The sequence below is a fragment of the Momordica charantia genome (genome assembly GCF_013281855.1).
Source record: "Momordica charantia cultivar OHB3-1 chromosome 6 unlocalized genomic scaffold, Mcharantia_2.0 BLBB01000006.1, whole genome shotgun sequence".
NCBI classification, from domain to species: Eukaryota; Viridiplantae; Streptophyta; class Magnoliopsida; order Cucurbitales; family Cucurbitaceae; genus Momordica; species Momordica charantia.
In genome coordinates this window covers 2,526,725-2,553,547 of record NW_028275164.1, presented here as the reverse complement: position 1 = coordinate 2,553,547, position 26,823 = coordinate 2,526,725, and the positions used below count along the sequence as shown (strand labels likewise).

General features: G+C 32.5%; 4 protein-coding genes across 4 annotated transcripts; 2 read left to right on the top strand and 2 right to left on the bottom strand.

Moving 5' to 3' along the window:
• Positions 1 to 3,868: 3,868 nt before the first annotated feature.
• Positions 3,869 to 5,143, bottom strand: LOC111007370 (transcription factor JAMYB-like). The gene is made up of 3 exons (XM_022279719.2): positions 4,843 to 5,143; positions 4,629 to 4,758; positions 3,869 to 4,539 (listed from the first exon to the last, which is right to left on the bottom strand). Exons 1-3 carry the CDS (start codon positions 5,003 to 5,005, stop codon positions 4,083 to 4,085), a joined length of 750 nt encoding a protein of 249 aa, XP_022135411.1. The 5' UTR covers positions 5,006 to 5,143; the 3' UTR covers positions 3,869 to 4,082.
• Positions 5,144 to 10,616: 5,473 nt separating this feature from the next.
• BEE3 (BR enhanced expression 3) lies at positions 10,617 to 12,317 on the top strand. The gene is made up of 6 exons (XM_022279498.2): positions 10,617 to 11,073; positions 11,156 to 11,278; positions 11,375 to 11,440; positions 11,606 to 11,674; positions 11,749 to 11,826; positions 11,909 to 12,317. The coding sequence occupies exons 1-6, from the start codon at positions 10,720 to 10,722 to the stop codon at positions 12,002 to 12,004; spliced, it is 786 nt and encodes a 261-aa protein (XP_022135190.1). The 5' UTR covers positions 10,617 to 10,719; the 3' UTR covers positions 12,005 to 12,317.
• A 7,235-nt stretch (positions 12,318 to 19,552) lies between these two features.
• Positions 19,553 to 24,481, top strand: LOC111007092 (heat-inducible transcription repressor (DUF639)). The gene is made up of 10 exons (XM_088125835.1): positions 19,553 to 20,072; positions 20,276 to 20,554; positions 20,773 to 21,007; positions 21,544 to 21,713; positions 21,831 to 21,973; positions 22,142 to 22,319; positions 22,468 to 23,047; positions 23,295 to 23,407; positions 23,643 to 23,886; positions 24,070 to 24,481. Exons 2-10 carry the CDS (start codon positions 20,364 to 20,366, stop codon positions 24,295 to 24,297), a joined length of 2,082 nt encoding a protein of 693 aa, XP_087981961.1. The 5' UTR covers positions 19,553 to 20,072; positions 20,276 to 20,363; the 3' UTR covers positions 24,298 to 24,481.
• Positions 24,482 to 25,490: 1,009 nt separating this feature from the next.
• LOC111007349 (VQ motif-containing protein) lies at positions 25,491 to 26,765 on the bottom strand. Its single transcript, XM_022279694.2, has one exon. The coding sequence runs from the start codon at positions 26,651 to 26,653 to the stop codon at positions 25,913 to 25,915; it is 741 nt and encodes a 246-aa protein (XP_022135386.1). The 5' UTR covers positions 26,654 to 26,765; the 3' UTR covers positions 25,491 to 25,912.
• Between the last annotated feature and the right edge of the window lie 58 nt (positions 26,766 to 26,823).

Below are 26,823 nucleotides of genomic sequence, written 5' to 3'. Positions count from 1 at the left end.
AAGTTTTATGTTATATGAAGTATCAATTAATACAAGGAGGAGGAAAAAGAAGAGCCAAATCCAATTTAGTTATCACAAAAAATAATAATAATAATAAATAAATCCAATTTAGTTAGTTGTAAAGATTTCGAGGAGTTTGGTACTTCTCTCAAACCTTGACGAGTCAAACCACTAAATGAAATAGAGCTAAGTTTTAATCATGGTTGATGGTTTAAAGTGCAATGTAATTAATCAATTAATTAATGCATACTACTAACATAGCCATCATATATATCTAGATTATTAGTCTACCATTATGATTGCGAAAGGATGTCCGTTTTGTTGCCCAAATTCAATGTAATTTGCTTTATCTTTAAAATATATACATCAATGTGACTAAATTGATAAAATTCTAAGAGTCCTTTTAAACATAAAATTCTAAGATTTTTAGGTGATATTTGACTCACAAAATTAATAACCTTATGTTATCATCATCTTCTATATTTGAATTGACTTTGAATTTTCAAGCTAACTCTTTTTCCGAACATACCGTTCACGTGATATAGAACTCAACCACAAAGAAACATGACTCTCCCCCGATATTATTGTTCACCTTAATTAACTTTAAAATCTAAAAGAGTATTTGCATATTTATTATGATCTTCATTTTATCTAGTCAATGTAGAACTTCGATAACATGCGCAATTTATGTCAATATATAATTTAAAATATAGATTTCATAAGCATGAATTGAGCTTCATAATTTGGAGCTATATATGAATATAATTTATGTGTCGAGCATTATCATAAACAAAATAAACATTAATTTTTTAAATTTTGTTTGAATGAAAAGATGGAAAGGAAGAGACCCGATTCCATGTATGCAATCAATTTGATTAATGAGTAAAGAAAAATATAGGCAACTATGTGAGGTGGTGGCGCTGTCCTCCAACTTCCTTTTGACTTCAATTACCCTTTCAATTCCATCACGTTCTCCTTTTCTCAAACACATTCTTGCCTTTTATATGTACATTTCTATGCCCTTGAAAATCAAATTCTATATCGAGCGATCGAGGGACTAGATAGTAATCAACACCTGATTATATAGACTTGATCGGAAGGTCGATATGAAATATAAAGGAAGGAAATACTATATATGTTTCAATTCCGAGAAACTCGAATTTCCTTAGAGCTAAAGATCGTAGCCATAAAATAATTGACTATACTTAGTATAAGTATATGTTTTAGTCTCTAAAGTATAGTTGAGTTTTGTTTTGTTTTTTCCCTTTTAATTTAGTTCTTACTATTTAAAATTTTTTTGTTCTACTAATAAAATGGTAAAGCTTACCCAATAATGAAAAGAAATTTAGATGAATAATTAAGTCATTTATGATTAAAGAAAAATGTTTCTAATTATTCATTCAAAAAGTTTAATTTCACATGAATTTATATTTGTTCTCTAAAATTATTGTTATTATTATTATTTTATATACATATATACCAGCACACTCTAAAATTTCTATCCAAATGCGTATAAAATATGTAAGCTTATCCTTACAAATTTTAATATTTACCAAAAAAGAATGTAAACTTTGATGCATAATAATAATTATAAATATGGAAATAACACGTGCAAAAACTTTGTCCAAATGAAATGCAAAAGCAAATTCTCATTTAAGATATAACTTCAATTAAAATAAAATAAAGAAACATACAAAAATTTTTGCAAATTCTCATCGAAGATATAACTTCAACTTTAATAAATTAAAGAAACATAAAAAAATTAATAAAAATTTGATAAACAAAATATAAAATAACATATTCCACAACATGTATATTTGCGAATTTAATTTTTTGATATTAAATTCATAAATACTCAACTGTTTCCGATATCTTCAAATTCTAACCATCATTTTCTTTCACATAGTTGCCAAAAAAATAAAAAGCCAATACAAATTACTTAATAATTTTCAAAATTTTTATAAATTATATTGGATACTTATTGTTGAATGGTACTCGTTAATTATTATTTGGAACCTCACTCAATATAAAAATATTGAAAAACATATTTAAAAGGTTGACAATATGAATACAAACATGATCAAGAATCGTCATTTTTATAACAATTTTATTAAAATTTCACTCCTTAATACAAACCATTCTTATGAATTATTTAACTTTATATAATATTCTCTAGAATATTCTCATAGAAAATGTAGATTTCTATGTGTTGATATTCTTATCAATGGAAAAGTTTTAACATTTCCGTCAAGGTCAACACTTTGCTTAAAATGCAAGCTATCTAGACTTAGAAAGTAGTCAATTTGAAAACAAATTGCATAAAATATATTATTTCTTCAAAGAGAGTGCTTTTTGTAAAGAATTTTGCAGATAGTTTGAATAATAGGAGAGAAAAAAGTTATCAAAACGTCAATTTTTTTTAAGTCATATCATCTTTAGAGTTTTTTTTTTTTTTTACTTTTTTAACTAAGATAACTCGATTATTCTTAAATGTATTAAATATTATAGATTTATAAAATACACCTAAAATACAGTTTTAAGAAGAAATAAAGTTAATGAATCAAGCTTTTTTTTTTTTTCTTTTTTTGAAATAGAATCAATCGAGCTGTATACACTAGAATGACCTTTAATTAGACATGTTCATAGATTAATTTTATTTTTTTCAATTTTCACACATAAATATTGACATCGACTATATAATTTATTTTTAAAAATAAATGACAATTTGTTTTCAATTATGATAGTAAAATACCAAACTAAATACCGCCAAATAAAGACTAAAAAAAAGGACCAAATAATCATTCTATCATGAACAGTGGAGTGGACAATCTTGACCATAGTCATATGGGTTTTATATTTATTCATTCATCCACATGTTCAATTTATTGGTGATCATGTCATTTTATACAGAAATTTATCTAAAGTCTTATATATATCAATTATTGATTAACATTAAAAGTCAAAGAAAAACATAATGTGGAGTTGGAAGACATAATTGAATTTGTATAAGTTTAGACTCGACACAGTGCTCAAAATGTTGGCAACATTTACAATTAAACTACAAATGTATGAGTACCAATAAATATTGTCCGTAATTGAAATATATCTCCAATTAAAAGGTTGTAAGTTCGATTTCTTATTCCCACACGTTGAACTAAAAAAATAAAATAAATAACCAATATTTTAGGGAAGCAAAGAAAAAGAAAACATAGACATAGACATACCAAAATCATCATTAAAAAGAACACTAATTTTACTTAAAATTATCATGAAGAAACTGAGAGTTATGGATAGACATTATCAATGTACTTGAACAATAATCCAAAATCAATGTCACTCCTCATGATGGATATCACAGTCAACATCACACAATAAAATGAGTTAAATCAAACTGATCACCAATTTGATCCACAAGCACGCTTGTATCACTTATGCATTTAAAAAGAATTGTTCTATAGCATTATGACACGAATCTTTAAATCATAATCATAATTCAAAAGTTTATAATGAGTTTCCATTTTTTATACATGAAAATATTTTAAGAGCTATGTTATTAACTTCACTAGCTTAATATTTCCGACATCAAATATTCGAACTTGAGATTAGCCCATCATGTATTCCTTAAATAATATATTGTCCATGTATCACTTTACAACAAAAGAAATAAAGTTTAATAACTTATTAAAAATTTAAATTGAATAATACTTTATTCTAAATTTTCACCCGTTAACAAATATCTTCAAATATCTCCTCTCTTCTTTTTTCAATTCAAAATAAAAATACAGAGATAGATTAGTAGGCATGAAATTTTTGTTGACCAGTTAGAAAGTAAATATAATTCTTTAAAATATTTGAGATAGAATGAATATAGTTTAAAGTTTGAAAACTAAATTTATAAATTAACAAAGAAAATACTACAATAATGGACAAATCAAATATTTAAATTAATACACATTTTGGGTTTGGGTACTAACCTAAAATATTTGTTATTTTTTTCACAGAAATTAATAGATTAAAGAGTTTTTGCGGCTCGTGGGGTCATCTTCCAACAAAAAAAAAATAACGAACCCAAAAATAAGGTATTAGAATTGCCACAACCCCTCAAAGTTCCATAAGCCGCCGCAGTCGGAATCATCCTCCTCCATCCAACTCGTAAATTCGCCTATTGGGTAATCAAAATCCCCCATATCTCCGCCGCCGCCGTGATTCCATGACGGAACAACGTCGGAGAATAATAATGGATCAGAACCGGTGACTTTTTCGTCTTCTTCTGCGGTTACAAAACGGGGCCGTTTCTCATCCGAATCCGAAAGTTGTGGTGAAGAGGAAGAAGAAGAAGAAGGCGGCGAGGAATTAGAAGACTCTTCGTGAATTTGTTGAACCAATCTGGGGATCCAAAATCGGTTTATAATGTCTTTGAATTCGGGGCTATTCGTGTCGATATTCAGAAGCTTTGCCTGCCTCTGAACCCGGGTTCTCCAGTAGTTCTTTATCTCATTATCCGTTCTTCCTGGTAACTCTTGGGCTATCTTTGACCACCTAACCAAAACCAAAACCGCATACATAAAAGTTAGAAAATAAAATCAATCCGTTATGTTCAGATGGACGAGAGTCTAAAATTTATTCACCTGTTACCCCATCTGCAGTGGAGATCAAGAATCAAAAGCTGCTCATGAGGAGAAAGGCTCCCTCTTTTGACGTCGGGTTTCAGATAATTCAACCATCTCAAACGGCAACTCTTCCCCGTCCGTCTCAGCCCTAATTAAAAAAAACATCAAATTTAGCAACAATACAACAGCTTATTGAATGAAAAATAAGAAACAAAAATATTATCAGATATACCTGAACGAATGGCGAGCAAGTTCCATCGGCCTTCGCCATGGACGGAGATGGAACGAATAAGAAGCGAATCCTCATCGGCAGTCCATGGTCCTCTCCTAAGGCCAATTTGATCGTCTTCAACAACAGTACTAGAGGAGCAACTACTAGTTTGGCTCTTTGCCATCAAAGACTTTGCTACAAGAAATTAATCAAATTGAAAAACAGCAGCCATCTGTTTATATAAAGAAAAATAAAAGGTGGCTGGGGTTTTTCCAAATCTGCTAAGAAAGGCCAGCTCCAAGAGGGGTATTTTCCACGTGCTCAAATTTAATTTCATCTTCAATTTTCTCCGCCGCCATATCTTTTACTTCCTAAAAAATTAATATATTTTATAAAGGTTTATTGGAAGAAGGAATAAGAAAGAAGAAGAAGATGACGACGACTGACTGTAAAGAGTAAAGACTGCATGCATGTGGGTTTACTTTAGGAAAGTTAAAGAAAGCCAAAAAAAGGTATCGAATATAATTTACGTATACCATATGGGATTTACTTTGGAAGTCAAAAGAAGAGGCTTTGAATGTTTTTTCTTTCAACTAAATTGGTTTTGTGTATAAGAACCATGTATTAATTACCATATATATTAAATTTAACTTCCCTCTTCAACTAAATTGGCTTTGTAAGGGCGCATGAATATTGTAACTTATTTAAATTTAGAATCCGATCCAATGAAATTGAAAATTTAACTTAGAGTCAACATAACCAGCTATACTAATAAAAATAATAATTATCTCTCTCTTTATTGGGAGCAATTATCAATATATATATAATATATATACTTTTTCCTTTTTCAAATGAAGGTGTCAGAGAAGATATTTTTGGTCCTTCTGTATTAAAATTGTCGGAAAATAAATTAAGGTTAGCGGGCAACTTGGTTCTTTGCTAAGAAATTTCCCCATTCAAAATTTTGAATTTCAATCAAATTAGTATGTCAAGCGGAATATTTTTATTCTAAAAAAACGTATATATTCATTTTTTTTAATGCAATTTCATTTTATTACTGTACTGAAATGTAGGCTGACAAAAAAGCCCAAGCCCAATCGTGGTCCAAGTCTAGATTCGAAATCTAGCGGCCCAATACCTTCTAGGGTTGTAGGTTGGGCTTTTTGTGGATTTTTTGGCTTCTTAAGCCCATCCCATGATGAGAAGGAGAAGTATCAAAATTCAGATTTAACGGGAGAATGCAACGTACTGGAGTTGTAGCCTCCAAGCACTCGCGGGGTGTAATAGGTTCAGTTTGGAGGTTATTGGAGGTGGAGGCGCGGAGGCCGAAAGCCACTCGCAGAGGAAAGAAATGTCCCGAGCTAACAGGTCGGGAGGAGATCCTTGGGCTGCAAAAGTGAGCCACGACGTCGAGCTCATGAAGGTGACAGATCCAGTTATCTGTACGGTCATAGTACTAGATAGGTCACCTAACACCGCAATAGTAAATTAAGATAGATGAGACATAAGACTACCGATTGGTCCACTATAAATACACTCACATTTCATCCAATCAAGTGTGAGAATCTATCTGAAGCTGATCTGCTTAGCTTTGATTCTAAACTAACTTGAGCGTCGAAATTTGGAGGTCTCTTTGATCAGCTCACGAAACCCAACATAGGTCACCCCGTGGAACTTAGGTAGATTTTTGTATAAATAAAGGCCGGTGAGATAGAATTATAAAGAGAAATTGACATAAGCCAATTAAACTGATCCAACCGATCAAAACCAATGCCAAATTGATTTCGGTACGGGATATTTGGTTTTTGGTTGGACCAAATTTAAAATTTAAGATAATCTGAGCCAAACTGAGTACTTGTTTCTAAAATTGGAGACTCACACAATTTTTCTAAACTTGTTTTTAAAACCTACACCTATCACAGTTTCTATAATTCAAGCATCAAAATTCTCAAATTTAATATTAGCCTTACAAAACTCAATTTTAGATTGTATATACACAAATATATCTCTTCATAATTATTTGTTAAAAAAGTTCACCTTTTTTTCTTTCTAATATTATTTGAGAGTGCAGAGGATTTGAATTTGCGATGAATATTTGCAACCTATTAATATTTGTTTGACTAAAAAGAAAGTCTTTGGCCACACACACACATAGTTTTAAATAGTCTTTGTTGGTTAAGTTGTATTAAAAAAAAAAAAACTTCTATTGTTGATTTATGCACTTATATTTTAAAATAACCCACAAGAACAGTAGTGAATTTTGTTTTTTTTTTCCTTCAACATTATTATCAACAACAAATAATTACAATTATTTTTTGCTACATTATTTATAGATTTGATTATTGACATCTTTAAACCTAGAGGACATAACTTGAATAATTGATGTATGATTTTCTCTCTCTACATGACTCATATATATAAATCAATAATTTATTCATGTATTCTAGATAAAGAAGAAGCAAATTGACCATATACTAAAACATACGTATATAGTGCAACATCTATCAATAATATTCATATATCCATTACTAATTTCAATTTTTACTATTTTTTTAGAAGGGTAGGTTATAGATGGTAAATTTATTCAACTCAAACGACTCTAATTAGGTGGTGTACTTAACTCACAAAATAATTTTTTAACCAACGATTTTATTTTTATTTCAAACGTACTAATATAAATCAAATCTCTTTCTCCTGGAAAAAGTTAATGGATTTTGAAATATGATGAAAAGTATTTATTCGACAATTTTGCTTTCAATTGATTTGACTATGATAATTATAATAAGGGAAAGGGGATCCACACACCTAAACAAAGAAATAGAAACACATAACTGTCAATTGATGTGTAAAAGAACTCATTTTCTCTCTCCCCCCCTTTATTTTGGCAATTACTTGTTCTTAGATTTGATTTTATATCAGTGCCATTTTACATACATATTAAGGAAACATTATTGAAAATGTCAATAATTGCATGCATTTCTCATGCATAATCCCTTCACTAATCATTATCCAACATATAAAATATTCCCTAAACTTTTGATTAAGGATCATCATTTGTGATTGACACCCTCACTAATTTAATTCCCTCAAAAACATGTCAATCACAATTAAAGCATAGCCATTCCCATCAAATTTTCATTTTCATATTGGTAGAAACCAAACAAAAGCTCTTTAATGCTCTATCAAAAACACACCTTATAATTGCAATATATATTGAAGGCTCTTCCATAATTAACCCTAGCCCCAACTATTAACAAATAGTGGTGCCACACTAAAAGATGAAGTGCTCTATGCACCTTCTCAATATGGATATATTAGGCAGAGGAATGGGATGCTCCACAAAAGTCAAAATTAGAGAGATTCAAAAGGTTTGATAATATTGTCCTTCATTTTGCTTCTTATGGTTGATTCAAAAGGGAGAAATTTCAAGTAAAAGGGAACTCATTTCTTAATGGGCATTATTTGCCAAAAGTCCAAGCAAATTCCTTAAGGACATTAAATAATTAAAAGGGGAAAGAGGGCAATTTCCAAACCATATATATAAATATATTTCACATTGAACCAAACTCTTAGCTAGGGTTTTCCCAATTGCAAAATGCAATAAATATTTTGAAATCCTAAGTTTGTCATTTGCCAGCCAATGCACACAACCCATATGTAAGCCATAACTTCCATCCCCATTCTACTCTGTTTCCCTCCAAAATTAGATATTCAAGTAACTGGTCATGAAGGCACAAGTTTAGAAGAGAGTAAATATCCCGACCCAAAAATTTCCGAAGGTTTAGGGCCGCTCGTTTTGAAGAAATTAAGTTGTTTGAGAATCAAAGATGTCGTCTTTAGAATCTAAGATTTTGTTTGGGGGAATCAATTCCATATTTCAAGAATAAAAATATTATATTGTCCTCGGCTCTAAAACTACTCCTACAAACGAAAAATGAAAGATGTTCTCTTTATTTATAAATTTACGATAGCGAGAAAAGAATTAGTTTGGAGTCGAAAAGGGAGCTGATTAATGGAATGAGGCAGCGAAAACAGTTAAAGGAAAGCGAAATGGTGTGAGAGTAAGTAAATAAAATTAAATTTGAAAGAGTGGCTTTAGGTAGCACAGTGGGGGATTGGTGGTGTAGTGAATACAATTTGATGTCGGCCAGGCCTAAAGTTTCATTTCACATAACCCACGCACTATCAAACACTCTCTGCAACTACTGTTCCTGAAAATTGCATCAGAAAACTACAACCCACCAGCTATCCCCCTTCACATACTTGCTTTAATTTTCCCTTCCATTCCATTCTCTTCCCTTCCCTTCACTTTCCCTCCAATTTCATATGCATTCCACGCATCTATTATAGATTTTATAATGGTACGATATTGTCTATTTTAAATTTAAATGGTATGGTTTTATTCTCGACTTCACTTGTTTTAAAGATTTTATTACATATTATATATAAAATGGCAGTTTATCAAATGAGTTTTTTTATGAGTAAAAAATCATTGGAGTAGTTGTTAATAATCTGTGTATTTTTTTATGTGTCAGAATATTTGAACACTTATATCTACAGTGTTCACAAATTATATATTTGTTCCTAAAAGCACTTAGGAATATTTATGTACATTTACTTTTTATGTATTTATTAATTTAGCAGTTTGTATTTGTTTTGAATCAGATTAGTTTATACTAAAGTTATGTCATTTTGTAGAGCATGTTAACTTGATATTTTTATAAAATATTTTTTATTAATTATTAATTTCAATTTTAATTTGAACTTTTTTGTCAAAATAAAATTATATAAATGATGGCATTTTTACTGGATTAGATTTTTCATTATCAAATTAGAAAATAAATTGAGGAGAATAATATTAGTTTTGTATGAGATTTTTTTAAGAAACTCCCAACTAAAAAATGGAGATATTACATAATTTGATTAAAGTTTATTTTATAGGTAAATGTTTTATTTTAATTGCATAAAGTTGTTTATTAGTTAATGAGTATTTTAATTTCGTTTAATTATAAAATTAAATAATAAAATATGAAAGAACAAAAAATGTAACAAGAGAATATATTTCCGCATCAGAATCTTAAAAATAATCCATATTTCGAACATCCTGTCAATTCCTCTAGCTCATATGGACATCCTGAGATATCAAGATAGGAATATCATATTATCATTCCTATAAAACAAACATAGAAATTCAAATGCTCCACCCACGAGACCAACACAAATAGTCCTTGAAAGATCTCAAACTAATAAAGATATTATTATCTATTCGTATACTGTTTTTGACCTGACATAAATAACATCGTGTATTCACATAAGTTTGTTGAAGAGAAAATTACCGTAAATATTTTTTTTTTCTTAAAAACTACTTCCATCTCAATGGACTTGACACCGAACTCGAACCTACCCTATTCGAGGACTAATTGGGCATCATCGACCCGACCCGACCCAAAAACGGTTTGAAATGATATTGAAAGGACTAAAATTCTGAAAACCCCCCAAAGACAAAGGCAGAGAAAGGAGGTGAGGGAAGTTCACAAAGGTTTTGGATGTATACGGTGTTGTCTTGTGAGAGTGAAGTGTGAGCCAAAAGGCATGGCGTGGGCCCGCATTTGTTGTTGGATTACCTCTCCTGAGTTGGGTCCCACCGGGGGGACACAACCATAGAAGCTGGTCTCACCACGTGGCCACCCACCAGAACCAAAACCAAAGCCTCTTTTCATTCTTTTAAATGTAACAGTTCCCTCATATATTAACTCCAAACTTTAAAACTCTGTAATCTCTAATCCCCATTAATCCCCATTAATCCCCATTAATCCTCTCTCCTCTCTATAAATACAATTACATCCCTCAATCCTCTTTCCTTATCCTTAACACACACTCCTTCTTCAACCTCCTCTCATGGCGGATTTCTCTCCCGAGTTGCAGAGCTTCAAGCCCTCCTCCTTCTCCTTCCCTGATTTCATGGATCCTAATTTGGAGCTAATGGGTCACTATTCCGCTTCAAATCCCGCTCCTCCATCTCTCAATTTCAATAACCTCTTGCCCTTTTCAAATGACATGTTTTTCCCTCACCAGCCCCCACCGGAGCTCCTCCACGGCAACTTTCCTCTGCCTCCTCCACCTCCCATCTCCGCACCACAGAACGAATCATTCCACGACTTGAAGAAGAGAAAATCATCCATGGAGTTCTCCGAGAGCACCTCTGGAATCTCCACTCCCCAAGCCTCTGAAAATGGGTTCAAGTCAAAAAATGTATGCAACGGAACAAAACCAGTCATTGTTGATTTTACCCAATTCTTCACCGAATCATGGTGGGTTTGTTTGTTTTCTGCAGAGCTCGGGAAGAGGGAAGAGATTGAAAAGCGTTGAGAAAGAAGAGGAGAAGTCAGCGAGAGAAGTGGTTCATGTCAGAGCCAGAAGAGGGCAAGCCACTGATAGCCACAGTTTAGCTGAAAGGGTAACTAAAATTAATCATTAATCTGCAAAATTTGGTTAATTCCCTTAATTTCCTATTGTTTAAAACAGAGTCTTGAATGGCTGTGAAATCAATCAGGTGAGAAGAGGAAAAATCAATGAAAGACTAAGATGCTTGAAAGACATTGTCCCAGGATGCTACAAGGTAACGAGAAGCTAAGCATATTCTTCTTGTCAAAAAAGTATAAATTTTTCTTTTTTTCTTTTCTTTTTTTTTTTTTGAAGAATCTTGTTCTTTCTTTTCTTTTGTTTTCTTTTTGTGGGTATTTTTAAGGAAAACCAAACTGTTCTTTGTTCAATGGAATAACAGACCATGGGGATGGCAGTCATGTTGGATGAGATAATCAATTATGTCCAGTCTCTGCAGAATCAAGTGGAGGTGAGTTATTCAGAAATATAAATGTTTTTTTTTTCCTTCAATTTTTTTTTCTCACTTGGATTTTGAAATTGCAGTTCCTGTCCATGAAGCTTGCTGCAGCCAGCTCTTTCTATGACTTCAACTCCGAGGCAGATGCCATATCAAAATTACAGGTAAATTAACTTTAGATTATGCTTCTATTTAGTCTCTCGATCGATGATTAATTAATATTTGGGATTTCTTTTTTTTTTTTAGAGGGCAAAGGCAAATGAAGCAAAAGAGTTGGAGAGATTGATGAGAGGAGAAGGATATGGAGGAGTAGCTTGCTTCCACTCAACTTTGCCTCTTTGACTTCTATTTCTGGATGTTAACTTCTCATTGCCCAAAATTACAACACTAGAAGGAAGATCTTCAATTTTTCAACTTTTTTTTTCTTTTTTTTTTTATAGACAAATTTGGTCCTCAATTAATGATATTGTACTTAAATACAATGGATATTTATACCTCAAGGAAGAAGCTCATTCCAATGGAAGTTCTACTGTATGGAGTCACTAGTGTTTAAAAAAAAAAAAGAAAGAAAGAAAGAAAAATTGTACATTTGACAATATAAGTTGTACAAACAACATTACCAAGCGTACAAATAATTATTTGTTTTGTATGGCTATTTTATATTTTTCCCTTAAAAGAAAAAATTGTAAGGTTATTGAAATTTGTCTAAGGTTTTTATTTCTAAGTTTAATGTACTGTTTAATCAGGAATGATATTTATGAAGTGTTTTCAGAAAGTACTAAACCCTAAATCCTAAGGTATTAAAATATGATGTGTTGATATTTTCCTAAATAGGTATATAAGTTGTTAATATATTAATGACTTTTTTTCCGTAAAATTTTGTGGGTTGGAAATTCGTGATTGGAGATAAGTGTTGTAATCCACCGAGTTATATTCATGTTAATCTATATATTAATGATGTTGACAACACGATTAATTAAATAAATTCATCCTAAGTTGTAAATTAATTGAGAATAAAATGATAGAACTAGAAACTCTTAGAGGCAATAAAGAGAAACTTGCTGTGCATTGAATTATTGACGTTTTTAGAATTATTATTAATATATTTATCTATTTTTAGGAATTAACAAATAATTTGTTTATGCTGAGAAAATAATCAAATTAATATGATGCATGAATACTTTAACACATTAGTTATTATATATTGTTAATATATATGTTTCTTTCAACATAAATGTTATGCATCTTTTAACGTTTTTAATGAATTATTAGTTTGCTTTCGATTTATTTGTTATTTTTTTAAGTAATCATTCAATTTATTAAGAAAAAAGGTCAATTTTCAATCCTTTCTTCAATTCAATCTATTGATTCGACGTCAACTTTTGTCAAAGCTCTATCTTATCCACTTACCTCTTGAACCATCTAATAGGTTCAAGTGTTGAGCAATATAAACTAATTTTTCAAACATATATTTGAAAGTCGTCTTTGTAAATACAATTTATCGCAGATTCTTGAAATTTAATGTAAAATCCATCTCTTATGGCATTTTTCTATAATAATTTTGTGCCTGTTGTTTAGTAATTTACAAGTAAAAATGAGAGAAGCAAGTTGACAATTTTAAAATTTTCATATCAAAATATTTTATTTTAGTCTAAATATAGGTGGTCAATGATCATTATTCCCTTATTAGACAAAGAATAATGCATGTATATTGTCTTTTAGTTGATTTTTAATTTATTCTTAATTCGACCGACCTAAGTACTTTAATAAATCTTTATTTTCCAATGTCAATCAAGGTATAAAATCATGAAGTTACAATCTTAATCACATGACAAGTTCATATTATTTTTCAATTCCTTAACACCACATATATAATTATATTCTAATGTTTTAAATAAAGTTATGTTACACTCCTCAATTATTGTACTATAGTTGCTTGTCATCCTCCAACTTTAAAATCTTTCACTTTGTCTCCCATTATATTCATTATTTATTTTTATATAATTATACATATTTTTCTTTTAAGAATATAACGAGAAATTAAACATTGAGTTATGGATGAATGTGTAAGTTCATACCTAAATTTTAAAATTTTATTAGAAAACAAATCAATGCAAAAGAGACCGAGGAATTATTAAATTATAACTTCTTTTAGTTCAATAAAGAAGTAGGGTCAACTTGAGCATAATTAAATTTATTAAGATACCGTTAAAATGTCATGAGTTTGAATTTTCATTCCTACATATTGTACTAAAAAAAGATTTAAAGTAGATTTCAAATTCCGAAGATTTAATTTTTGGAGGATTTATAATACATTAACTAAGTTGAACTATGCTTAGATTAATCATAGTAAATTTAAAAGCTAATGAGCAAATTATGTATATGATGGTTCGTTTTCTCCTCAAATTTTTACAATAATTGCAGGTCAGTGGGAAAAATCTAGATAAAAAATTAATGACCAACCAAAATTTGGACTTCTTTCCAAAAAAGAAAATTAGAAAAAAAAAATTAACAATTTTAGTCATTACCAATATTTTGCATCAAATTTCAGTGCACCCAACACTACTCATACTCAATCCGTTCATCTGGCTTCACTACATGCTCATATCACTATGTTTATTCAAAACCACATGTCATTCATTTCTCTTGACGACAACGAAGACCAAAATAGTTATTTTTGAAACTTCAAAAACTAAAATAACGTTATCAAACAACAGTCATCCAGCTGTGAGAATGAGTAAGAAACAAAAGCCCAATAGGGAAGGGTGTGCAAAGTGGTAGCTATAGTAAACAGGAAAAGCTATGGAAGGGCATAGAAACAGAGGGTCGAATTAATTAAATTAGTGAAAAGGAAAGTTGCTGCTGAAATATAAATTAAAAAAAAATAAAGAAAAAATAAATCAGCAGTAAAATAAAAAAAAAAGTTTAGGAAAAATGACAAACTTCTGTTTGGCAACCCAAACACAAACAGTTAGGGGAATGTGACACTTTAACAAAACTCCTAATTTCTCCTTCTCTCTCACAGTCACACTCACAGTGGTTTTGAAAGTGATGGGTTGTAGCTCATAGTTATTATTTCCCCATAAAAGAATTTAAAAAGAAAAAAAAAACCATTTCTCTCTTCTTTTTCTTCCATTAGAATTGGTGCCTTTTCTTTGGGTTATTACAGATTATTCCCCACCCACAGCCACAGCCACGCTTTAAAAATCTCTTGGATGTTGCCAATTCATTCTTTGAATGATTGGAGCAGCGAAAAAACTTAATCAGATGAGAGAGACTCTCAAATACCCATCATAGAGAGAGATTTAGCTTCTTATTTATTTTTTCTTTTTTTCTTTCTGTTTTCTATTTTCTTTATTTGGGTAGATGCAATGAATCCATAAAAATGGTGGAGAAAGAGAAGAGATATCACAGCTTGAATGGGCCATTGGATATGCCCCATGGCAAATAAGATGGGGGCAATGGTGGGCTCTCCCAACCAACCAAAACCAAACTCAAAATGATAAGAATTCATCTCTCACCTAGCCAAGGCCAAATGTTAGGATAAGCCGCCGGGCTCGAAAACAACCATACTTCTCTATTGAATCTGCAGATAATGAATAAAAAGAGAGAAGTTAAATTTTGTTTCTAATCTTTCTTTTTTCGTAAAAAATAAAAACAGTTACAAAGGTGGCATGATTTCTTATTGTCCAGTCAGTCGACAATGAAGTAAAATCATCTCATGAGGTTGAAATTTCTCTATTATTAAGTTTTCATGAACTGAAGTTAGGGAAGCGACATTCACAATCTTATTTTTTTCTACTCTTAACTTGCTAGCATTACATTTTTTGTGTGTGCAGCGGGAGTTATAGACTCACATCGACAATTTAATTAAAAAATGTTTTTGATTTAAATATTTATCATAAAATAAGCATTATCAATTATTTTTGATCCCTGAGAAAGAAGGGAATGCAACGTAATGAACCAGAAACCTGTTTCATTATAGTTTTCTACCTAAAGGCAAAGGGAAACCCACTTTTTTGGTTTTGTGCTTGTGTTTCCCCCACTGAATCTTTTTTAGTTTTGATGGGGTTTGACTCCCCTTTGACTCCCACCCAATGGTTGCTTGAATTGTGTGTGCTTAATTGGAACATGCATGAACAAGCAACGAAAGTGGGTCCTAATGTGGTAAAGTTTTGTGTCATTTTGTGAGCCCTTTTTATTATAAGATTTGAGGGTCAGTTTGTGTTGATTCATATGGTCAAGTTCAAGCCCTCTCTTTTCTCAAACAACAAGTTTGTTGTTTGTATATTCAAGAACCCTCACCTAATCTTCATCTTCTTTATGCATCCACAAATCTCTCTTTTCTTCTCTCTCTTCTCTTCTTTTCAATTTTATAACTTTTTTCAAATTTTCTCTCCCTTTTTTTTCCACAATATCCAAACTTTGCAATAATGCTCCCTTTTATTCTTTATTATATATGCTTTCACTTTTTTTCCCTCCCCTTTTCATATTCTTTTTGTTTGAAATGATTACTGTAAGTTTGTGTTTCACACTATCTTAAATCACTATTCACCAAAAAGTTAAAATAAGTAATTAAGTTAGCTTATTGTTAATACTATTTATTATATGCAAATTGTTTTAATATGTCATGTCTTTTCATTAGATGCCTATTCATCATAGTTTTCTCGTGTAATCTTTTATGATATCTAAAAGTGGATAATGCAATCCATGATCATATATTAATCTATAGTTTGGAATAAACAGGGCTTTAATTTATGGGGTTCCATTATATGCTCCCTCAAAATCGTTACTATTTTGATTCATCGATCTTGGTTGGATCCCGTTTTGGACCGGACGCTCGTTCTGAACATTTTGAACTCTGATATCATATTAATATTCATGAGATTTTATCTCAAAATCCTTGTTAGGTCTCTTATTTGTCAATGTGAGATCCTCAATGGGTGTTTTTTTTCAGTCGTGAAGTAAAACATAATACATATGTTTAGTTCCACGAACTCGAATTAAGGAGCTAAACTCACCCTCTAAAACTTAAGAGGATCTTCTTTATATTATAATCATAATTATCAAAGTCGAACTAGGAGCGAGCATAAGTATATGGCTCAATGATTACAATAGGCACTCATTTTTTTGAAATTCAAATCTCTACTCTACGATCTTTTAAGGTCGAACCAGTAATATTAAGAAAATATAGAACATAGAAACTGTGAAAATATGTTAAAATTGATGCCAAAATGCCCCCATATATTACTCTTGGAAAATATCAAATAAAATAATTTTAACGCATGGCCTCGCCTCGTGACCATAACTCTTTGTTTGGAAGATCGAAGATGGACGAAAAGTGGGCCTTGAAAGCTCAAATGGGCTCGTCGGCCCAATTCGCATGGATTTTGTATGAAGAGGATCCCAATTGGGCTCGCAATATCTACTGAGGCCCAGTCCATATGGGGTTTCGCCAACTTGATTTTGGAGCGTGGCCATATAGAATTGTAATACTTCTGCCACTTATATAATAAATATAAATTAAAAAGTAAAAACAAAAGAATAGGATATGGTAGAGTCAATATATATTAGTTTTGTAATTGATTTTAAATTTTTTATTTTTCTTATAAATGTTTTTTAAGGATGGGTTAGGTTTGATTAGATGTATACAAAATTTTAAATTAGATATGTCTACCACATTATCTTTATCATTCAAATACTAAGTGATGCAATTTTAATATCTTAAAAATAATACAATTTCTAAAGATATCCACGTCATAAGAATTCGATTGTTCATATTTATTCCTTATTAATTTTCATTTTCCAAATTAATCAATATTATTCAACCAAAACGTGTAAATCTAGCTAAACTTTTATTATGTAAATTTGACCAAAAATGAATCAATGATGATAAATGAACATAAAATAAATTAGTTAAATTGAATCTATATTTAAAACAAATATTAATTGGACGTGTAGGAGTAACTAATAGCATTTTAGCTAAAATTGAAATGGACATGTATAAGTAAAACAATTAGGCTTGTTTGGTAGTTCCTTTCTTGTTTATTGTTTTCAATTTTATTAAGAAATTTAAGTTTTTTTTTAAATATTTATGTTACCTTGATTCTCATTTTTAGAAAAAAATCTATCTATAGAATTTTTTAAAACAACAAAAACAAGATTAATATTTCTTGTTTTTTTCTAATTTGTTCCCGACCATAAAAAAAATTGTTTTATCATTCTTGTTATGAGTGTTAGTACCATACAATTCTATTTTTATTTACTAAAAAAAATAAACGACAACAAATGTTACCAAACCAGCCATTAATAATTTCATTACATTATTATCAACAAATCTTTCACTACGTACCATAATTAACTTGTAATATCCTTTTTAGTTAGTCTAACTAATTACTTAAACTATAACCATTAGTTGCACCGCACCATGGCAATATAATTTAACGCAAATTCAAGTTTCAAAAATTTTCTATTCCTTATTTTTGTATTTCTACACAATTACTCGAGCTTCACACGAATATCATTTTATTATTTGACATATTTTCCAAGCAATGTTGATAATCAAATTTCTTTATTCGTTAATAGTTGTTAGAAGGCCTAATTTAGGTTTACACTCTTTTTTTTTTTCTTTTTGGTCAAAATGATAACAATTTACAACTAATTTGATTATCAGTTGTAGTTTACACTTGATATTTTGATAATGTTTGAAGTATTGTTCTATATTTTTACAATTTCTATATGATATATTATAAAAATATTGATAGAAATTGTTAGTGGCCATGTTTTTTCATATAATAAATTATACATTATTTGAATTAAAATTTGTTTATCACCTATAAAATATGGATGACTTCTATTTATTATATTTTATTAATATAATTAGGCTAATAGTTATATATAACTTAACAACAATACACATAAGAAAATAATTGGTTTGAAAGCAATTCTCACCTTACACGTGACATACGTCGATTGGGTGAGAAGAAGTACAAGTGGCCTTTGTCCACAAGCTTAAAGGTTCATGACCTTGGTTTCATTTGTCGCGGCTAAGTCGACGTCTTTGCGTGGCCGAGTCGACCAATCTCCATAAAAATCATTTCTCATCTATTTGGATGAACACACTGGCTTCACTTCCGCTCAACCCCAGACTCCAGACTCCACGACAGTACGTCGTAATTCACAACAACCTTAAAGAGCTGTTGAGGTGATGTGAGAATTATTGTTAGGGAAGTCACCTATAAATAGACTCATCTCACTCCATTTTCAGGTACGCAAATACTAAATTATCTCTTGAAATTAGTTAGGCTAGTTACTGACTTTAGTATTGGAGTTCCGAGTCGAGCTTCACAGAGTTAGTTATTTTTATATTTTATGTGGAATACAATAGATTGTAAAGAAAAAATAATATTGTCAACTAGTTGAAAAAAATAGATTATATTTTTTTAGTACAGAAAAAAAAGACTATATATATAAAGATACATATACTAATCCCATAAATGTGAGAGTAATGACTTAAACTTCCCACTTCAGATAATAGATATCAGTGTCTGAGCTGTAATATCGAAGATTTTTCCGTTTACTTTAGGCCTCAAGCTATTTATAATATTGAATGAAAATCTCTCTCAAGAAACGGATTTTTTTTTTTTTTTTTTTTTTTTGCAAAGGCTCTCAAGAAAAGTTTGACATAAATATCAAAGATTTGGTTGCATTCTATCCATAAGAAAGAAGGGGGAAAAAAATCAATCGAACGGTGCAGATGGATGGATCAAACTCAGAAAAGCTGCAGCCAATCAGAAAGTAACACGTTTGAAGGCGAAAATGAAACTGCCCGCATCTGAACAATGATCCGCCCATCGGCGCAGGACACTCTTCAAAGTGCCCGCGACAAGCTTCAAGCTGATAATGCCATACGAGACGGTGGCTTATCTTTCTCGCTCTACAAAACAAACAAACACTTCTGATTGAAATTTAATTCTTCTCTTTTTTCTATAATTTCATTTTTTTTTTCTCGATCTTGTGCAAGATCCCAGCACATCACAGAATATTTTACGTTTCTTGCGATTGTAGAGACTGATCGAACCGAACCCACTATCTGCTGCGCTGTCAGCACGCGTCATCTCTTCAAAATCCGGCGAATCGGCGCTGTGGGTCTGTTGTAGGTAATGGTGTGGGGCTCGTGATGCGAGGTTTTGTAAGTATCGGGTAGCATAGGGAGGGATCACGAGAGTTGGGCCATTGGTAGCGTGGAGCGGTAGGGTTTCCGAAGTTCTGATTCTTGTAGCTGCAATTTCTTGCGTCGAATAGAACTTGGTTCTTGTGGGTTCTTGTTAAGCTGACTGAAAATTGATACTCTCCTCGTTGGATTCTCTCAAGGGTTCTTGATCAATTGAAGGGCAGCGCTACAGTTCAGGTAAAGTTGTTCAAACAGTGAAATTACTCTGTTTGATTTATTTGCCTATTTGTTACGAACAGAGCAGTTGTTTGGATTGTTAATTAGGCTGTAATTGGGTGAAATACAACACAAAGTTACAAGTTCTGTTCGAGGATAGGGGTGTTCTTTTTTTTTTTTTTTTTTTTCTGTGTTTAAGTGACATCGTCTTGTGAATTCATCAGTTGTTGGCTACCTCTGGGGACGTATGCGATTGACATGGTTCTTAATTGGGGATGGGTGTTTCGGTAATGTTTCAAGATTTTGAATAAGATGGCCGTGGTCAGCAAAACCAGAAGTACGATCGAGGGGCTTGTTAGAGATAGTTCTTTCAAATGGCTGTTAGGGAGGCGGAGCTTTTTCGATGAAGAACTTGAAGAAATTGAAAGATCCCCTTCTGCTCAGAGGAATTGGATAAGTGAGCTATCTCCATTTGCCAATGTAGTTGTCCGGAGATGTTCAAAGTAAGTTTGCCATTCATGTTCTGTTCTTCGGTAGTCCTTGTAGTTCCAGATGTTCTTTTATTCTCTTTTTTTTTTTTTTTTTTTTTTTTTTTTTTTTTTGCTGCATGGTTAGCGGTTAGTGATGTTTTCTTAAGGATGTCGTTTATGTTAGGCTAGTAAATTGGTGTTGAGAATATAAATGAATTGATGTTCAATCCATTACAATGAAAAATATGCAGAATCCTTGGTGTTTCTACTAGCGAACTTCAACAAAGTTTCAATGTGGAGGCAATTGATTCAATAAAGGTTCCCCCACATTATGCGAGAAACCTTCTGGAGTATTGCTTTTTCAGGGCACTTGCACTGTCTACACAAAACACAGGCTATTTGGCTGATAAAAAATTTCGACGCCTGACATTTGACATGATGATAGCTTGGGAAGCCCCAGCAAGTTCTAGCCAACCTTTAGTTAATGTAAGTTTTTTGTTTCATAGGGTTTGCACGAGTCTTGATCTCTCAAACATAGATAGTTGAAATTGGAAAATGAATATAACCAGATCGTTAAGATGGTTCTTTTGATCCCATTTAGTAGTACACTTGGATCTTTTCAAACTTGCCAAAATTATGAATTTTCTGTGTGCTGTTTGCATAATATGAAAGTGCTACAATAAATTGCCTTAAACCTCTGGTTCACTGATTTTCCTTTTATCTGAACTGACCTACCAGCATGCAGGTTACTTTACCATGATGTTTTATATCACCGTTGCTGATTCTCATAGAATCACCTAGACTGTATGGCACTCACAGGATAATTTCTTCAACGGACGCCCATTTTTTCTGATTTCTGCCTGATTTTTTGATTTACCACAATGTACCAATTCCAGTCCTGCAGTAAAAATGATTATGAAAATTCTTGGTGTAAATGAGGATTCCTCGGCAGTGTCATTGTTGTGTTTAAATTATTGATATTTTGTATACAGAAGTTTACCTATCACTGACCTGTTTTACAGATTGACGAGGAGGCATCAGTTGGGGTGGAGGCTTTCTCTCGAATTGCTTCAGCAGTTCCCATAATCTCAAATGTGATCATAAGTGAAAATCTTTTTGAGGTGCTTACTTCATCAACTGGTGCTAGACTTCAGTTCTCTGTCTACGACAAGTACCTGAGTGGGCTAGAAAAGTAGGCACCTTTCAATTTTTTATATGAGATGTACTAAAATTTTGAACAGTGTGTCTCTAATTTGCTACTTTTTTAATAAGTTCTTATTGGTCTAATATTATATGTTCATCTTTATAGAGTGATTAGAAAAATGAAAACCCTATCAGAGTCCAACCTCCTTCATTCTGAAAGATCATTAAGGCAAGAGAAGATTTTAGAAGTGGATGGAACAGTCACCACACAACCAGTTCTTGAACATGTAGGAATTTCTACATGGCCGGGTAAGTCATGGATTAATTTTGTTTACTTCTTTTACCCTAGTTATTGAGGGAAAGTATTTTTTCAAGTGCAAAGGAATTTCACGAGTAGCCAGCGTATATGAAATAGTACTTTTGCAGGTCATACTGTTAAATTTCTATTTTCACCTCTTTATTTTATCTTCTGTGCAGGTAGGTTGGTTCTGACAGATCATGCACTTTACTTTGAAGCTCTTCGTGTTGTGTCGTATGACAAGGCAAAAAGATATGACTTATCCGATGATCTGAAACAGGTTATCAAACCTGAATTGACTGGACCATGGGGTACCCGGCTCTTCGATAAGGCAGTTCTGTATAAATCTGTTTCCTTGTAAGTAGATCATTACTTTCTTTTTGACAGGGCTGAGCTTGATTTGGCCAGTTCTTTAATACTACAAACATCTTGTATTTGACCAATAATAATATTGAGAGCAAAGTTTGATTTTCACCCCTTTTTTGGGTAAATGTGTACCTTGTAGATCAGAACCAGTTGTGATTGAGTTTCCTGAGCTTAAAGGCCATACTCGTCGAGATTTTTGGCTGGCGATTATTCTTGAGGTTTTTTATGTTCATAGATTTATTCACAAGTTCCAGATCAAGGGAATTCAAAGGAGTGAAGCTCTTTCAAGAGCTGTCCTTGGAATTGTTCGCTTGCAAGCCATTCAAGATATATGTTCTACAGCATCTCTTAGGTGTGAGTCGCTTCTCATGTTTAATCTCTGCGATCAGCTCCCAGGTGGGGACTTTATATTGGAAACCCTTGCAAATATGTCAGACATGAAAGAAAGTGACCGAACAAGCAAATCAAGTCGCGAGAAGGGAATGTATTCAATCTCCGCCTTAGACATAGTTTCTCAATTGGGATTTGGGATGGGAACAGCTTCAAATGATTCAAATGAGAATGAGCTTCTTGTGGGTGATATTGCTGTTGGAAAAATGACTCCTTTGGAAAGGGCAGTAAAGGAATCAAAAAACAATTATGAAAAGGTGGTGATGGCTCAAGAGACAGTTGATGGAGCAAAAGTAGATGGCATTGATACTAATTTGGCAGTGATGAAGGTATTGATCTTGCCTATTAGGAGATATGCATATATAAATTTATTTGAGAGTAGCTTTTTTTTTCTTTTTTTGGTTATTGTAGAATATTTAAGAGTGGCAACTAGACTATCGCTAGCTGCTACCACTCTTCTTAAGTTTTTAATGGATGATGATTCTGAATCGTTTCCGTTCAGAGCTGTCATATAATCTGGATGTTCTTTTCTAAAATTTTAGCCTCTATTGTTTACTCTGTTGTGGTGTAATGCAGGAATTAATGTTGCCAGTCAGTGAACTTGGAAAGTACCTTCTTTCTTTGGCATCATGGGAAGATCCTATGCAGTCTTTGGCATTCTGTTTGATCTCCAGTTACATTATCTACAGGTAAATGTAAAGATATAGAACTTGGGTTATAACTGTCTAAATGTGAACCGAAAGCCAGAAGGGTGGTTGTTATATTAATACGCATCAACTGAATTTTGTTGGTAAATCAACCTACAATAAGCAAGCAAAGCTGCCATATACAGCGATTAAGGCCTTCATCGTTCTCCAAGTTAAGTTGAAGCATTCCTGCCTGAAAATGTCAATAATCATCTTACTAGTACTTTACTTTTCACAGGGACTGGCTGGCCTACGCATTCTCTCTGTTACTCGTCTTCATGGCAGTTTTCATGATGCTTACACGACTTTTCAACCAAGGGAGGCCAGTCGAAGAAGTAAAAGTCATAGCTCCTCCAACAATGAATGCAATGGAGCAGCTTTTAGCCGTCCAGAATGTGATTTCTCAGGCGGAACAGTTCATCCAAGACGGAAATATCGTTCTCCTCAAGCTACGTGCCTTGATGCTGGCCATTTTTCCTCAGGTTTTAATCCTGCTTCCTTGCTCTCTCATCTGTATGCTATGGAATTTCACTTACTCCACAAAACCCTCCAAGTTCAAACCATTAAATTCAAGTAGTTAGTTCATTACCTGATTGATTCTATCATCTATGGATCAACTTTTTAATGCCATAATTGAATCCAAAGTGTTATGATGGTATGAACAGGCCACAGTGAAGTTTGCAGTTTCTCTTCTAGTGATTGCTTTAACTCTGGCCTTCCTACCCACAAAATACATATTTCTGGTGGTGTTTTTGGAGGCATTTACAAGGTATTCGCCCCCAAGAATAGCAAGCACAGAGAGATGGACAAGGAGAGTAAGGGAATGGTGGTTCAGCATTCCAGCAGCTCCTGTTATTCTTGAGAGGGAAAAGGAAGACAAGAAGAGGAAATGAAATTGATCCTTTGTATTGTAATTACATGTAGAGAAGTTGTAGTAATATATGTATTTTATTTTTATGGGTTTCGTTTTCATGCTGGCTTGTTAGGAAATTAGGAATGTAAATTCCCCGGATAGACAATCTGATGAGTACTTTTAATAATGGCAAGGGAAAATAATTGAGAAACTCCTTGTTTTTACTCGGTTATTCCTGAATTCTTTTTTTTTTTAAATTGTATATTAGAAAATGTTTGTTCTACTTTTTGCCTTGAGTGTATACATATAATATATTTTACCAACATGAAATTGGGAATACAAACTCATAATCTATCGGGGAATAGGTGTTAATTATTGTTGAGTTATGCTCATATGGTCTCGTATGTATGTATCGAACTTCCAATCTCTTGAGCATGTTCGCTTTGACAATTCTATTATTTAGTATATCTTGATATATAACAAAAATTAATTATATTATTAAATTTTGGTATAGATATAATTTTGTAGTTTTATTTGTCACTATGTGTTTCTTATTATAAGTTGTTAAAAGATTATTTATTTCACAAATATAATTTTTTTTTTTTGATATTACCTATAATCTCGTAAATGTTGGAAAGATACTTTAGAAATCGATTAACTTCAAATAAATTTGGTTGTTTGTTGTCGTTTGAAGTAGAGATCCTAACCAATACATGATTTCATAATAAATTAATGTTAAAAAACTAGTTTTCTTTATTTCTTTTTTCTTTTTTTTTTTCTTTTTCCTCTTTCTTACCATTAAACATCCAAATGAAAATTTTTGAAAAAAAATCTAATTAATTGCATTCATTTGTCTCTCCCGTTTCAAAACTGTGATGATTCTAAATAAGAGGACCATAGATAGATTGTGAGGTAATAAATTACAAAAATATCCTTGAATTTGGCCACCTTTTCTTCTTTAAAAAAAACCCTTATATACTTTCAAAATTTTGAATATCACCCTTAAATACATTAATAAAGGTTTTAAAAATCTCTTTGAGCAAACATTTAAAATGTGGATCAACGTGACAATTAACATCCCCAATTTGCATTCGAGTCAGTCTTTTTGATAGTAGCCCTTTGGTTGGGTATTTGAGCAACATTATCCATTGATAAATCTTCAATTTCAGATCTTTTTTTAGAGAAAGAGATACTTTAGGACCTATCATTCAATAGAAAAAAAAAACCATAAATGTATACATACCAATTCCATTCATTAATTAAGAAACAATTACATCTATCTAATTCACCAGGCAAGATGTTGAATTGGATGAACCTCAACTTCCATTGCACCAGCTCCTTTCATTTTATTGCAAAACTTCATCTCTTCTGAAACATACTCCAATACAAGTTGAAGAAATAGAAAAAGTTAAATAGAAAGATAAAAAAGTTGGAGATCATACCGTTACTATATATTCTATATGTTCTATAAAATTGATCGAAGTTCTTTAAGGTGACTGACTCAAGGAACTCGTTTTCCTACCGAAATTGCAAAAATTAGTTCCCCAGTAGAGATTTGTCTCGGGAACGGAACGAGTTTTATTGTTTTATTTGCTTCAAAATCAAATGGGGTCAAATAATCCCTCCCCAACAAAAAGGAAAAAGAAGAAAAAAACCTAATATTCGCTATAGTCGCAGAAATCATTAATTCCATTCAATGTTGAATTAGCGGACGAAAGAGAATGGATATTTGGAGCACCAAAAAGCAAAGAAGAATCGTTGTAGTTAAAAAACGGTTGATGATTAGAGCACAAAAAGTCCGTCGAATTCGGCCTGTAAACAGGGATGTTCGTTAGGTAAGAACTCGCTACTTGCGGTGGCGGTGGCGGCGGCGGTGGCTCGAACATCGGCGGAGCGAAACACGAATTAACCTGACCTTCCACCACGCCGCTGCCGCAGCAATTTTCATCCGTCGTCACAACGGACGACGACTCATTATCGTCACTCGTCACCACGACTTTGGAGCTAATGATTTTATTCTCCTCGCCACATTTCGTCGCGTTCGGAGAATTAGCTCCCGCTTCGTCATCGGAGCGAGACAATCCGGTGAGCTTCTGAACCAACGCCATGAAGTCTCGAGGATGCGTGTGGATGATTTTGGGAGAATGCGTGTATATAATCACCGGATGCCGCTGCGGCGGCTTGGCGCAGCCGGCGCCTACGACGCCATTGACGAGCGACGAGGTGGAAGAGGAAGACGAGGAAGGAGAAGAGGAAGACGACGAGGATTTTCTGATGAAATGAGAATCCTTATTGATCTTCAACGGAGGCGGACACAATCCATTGCCATTGCCGTTGCCATTATTGGCGGTGGTACTGCCATTATCCCTCTTCCCATGGAGCTGTTGAGGGCTCATAATTCGAGCTCCAATATTTTGGATTTAGGGTTTCTCAAATCCCCAAATCGATTTGATTCATTTCTTATTTCAATGAACCAAATTTTACGGAAACCGTGAACAGAGGCGGAGACAAAACGGGATCCCGTTCATATAGAATGTCCATAATAATACCCTGCATGCGGTACTAT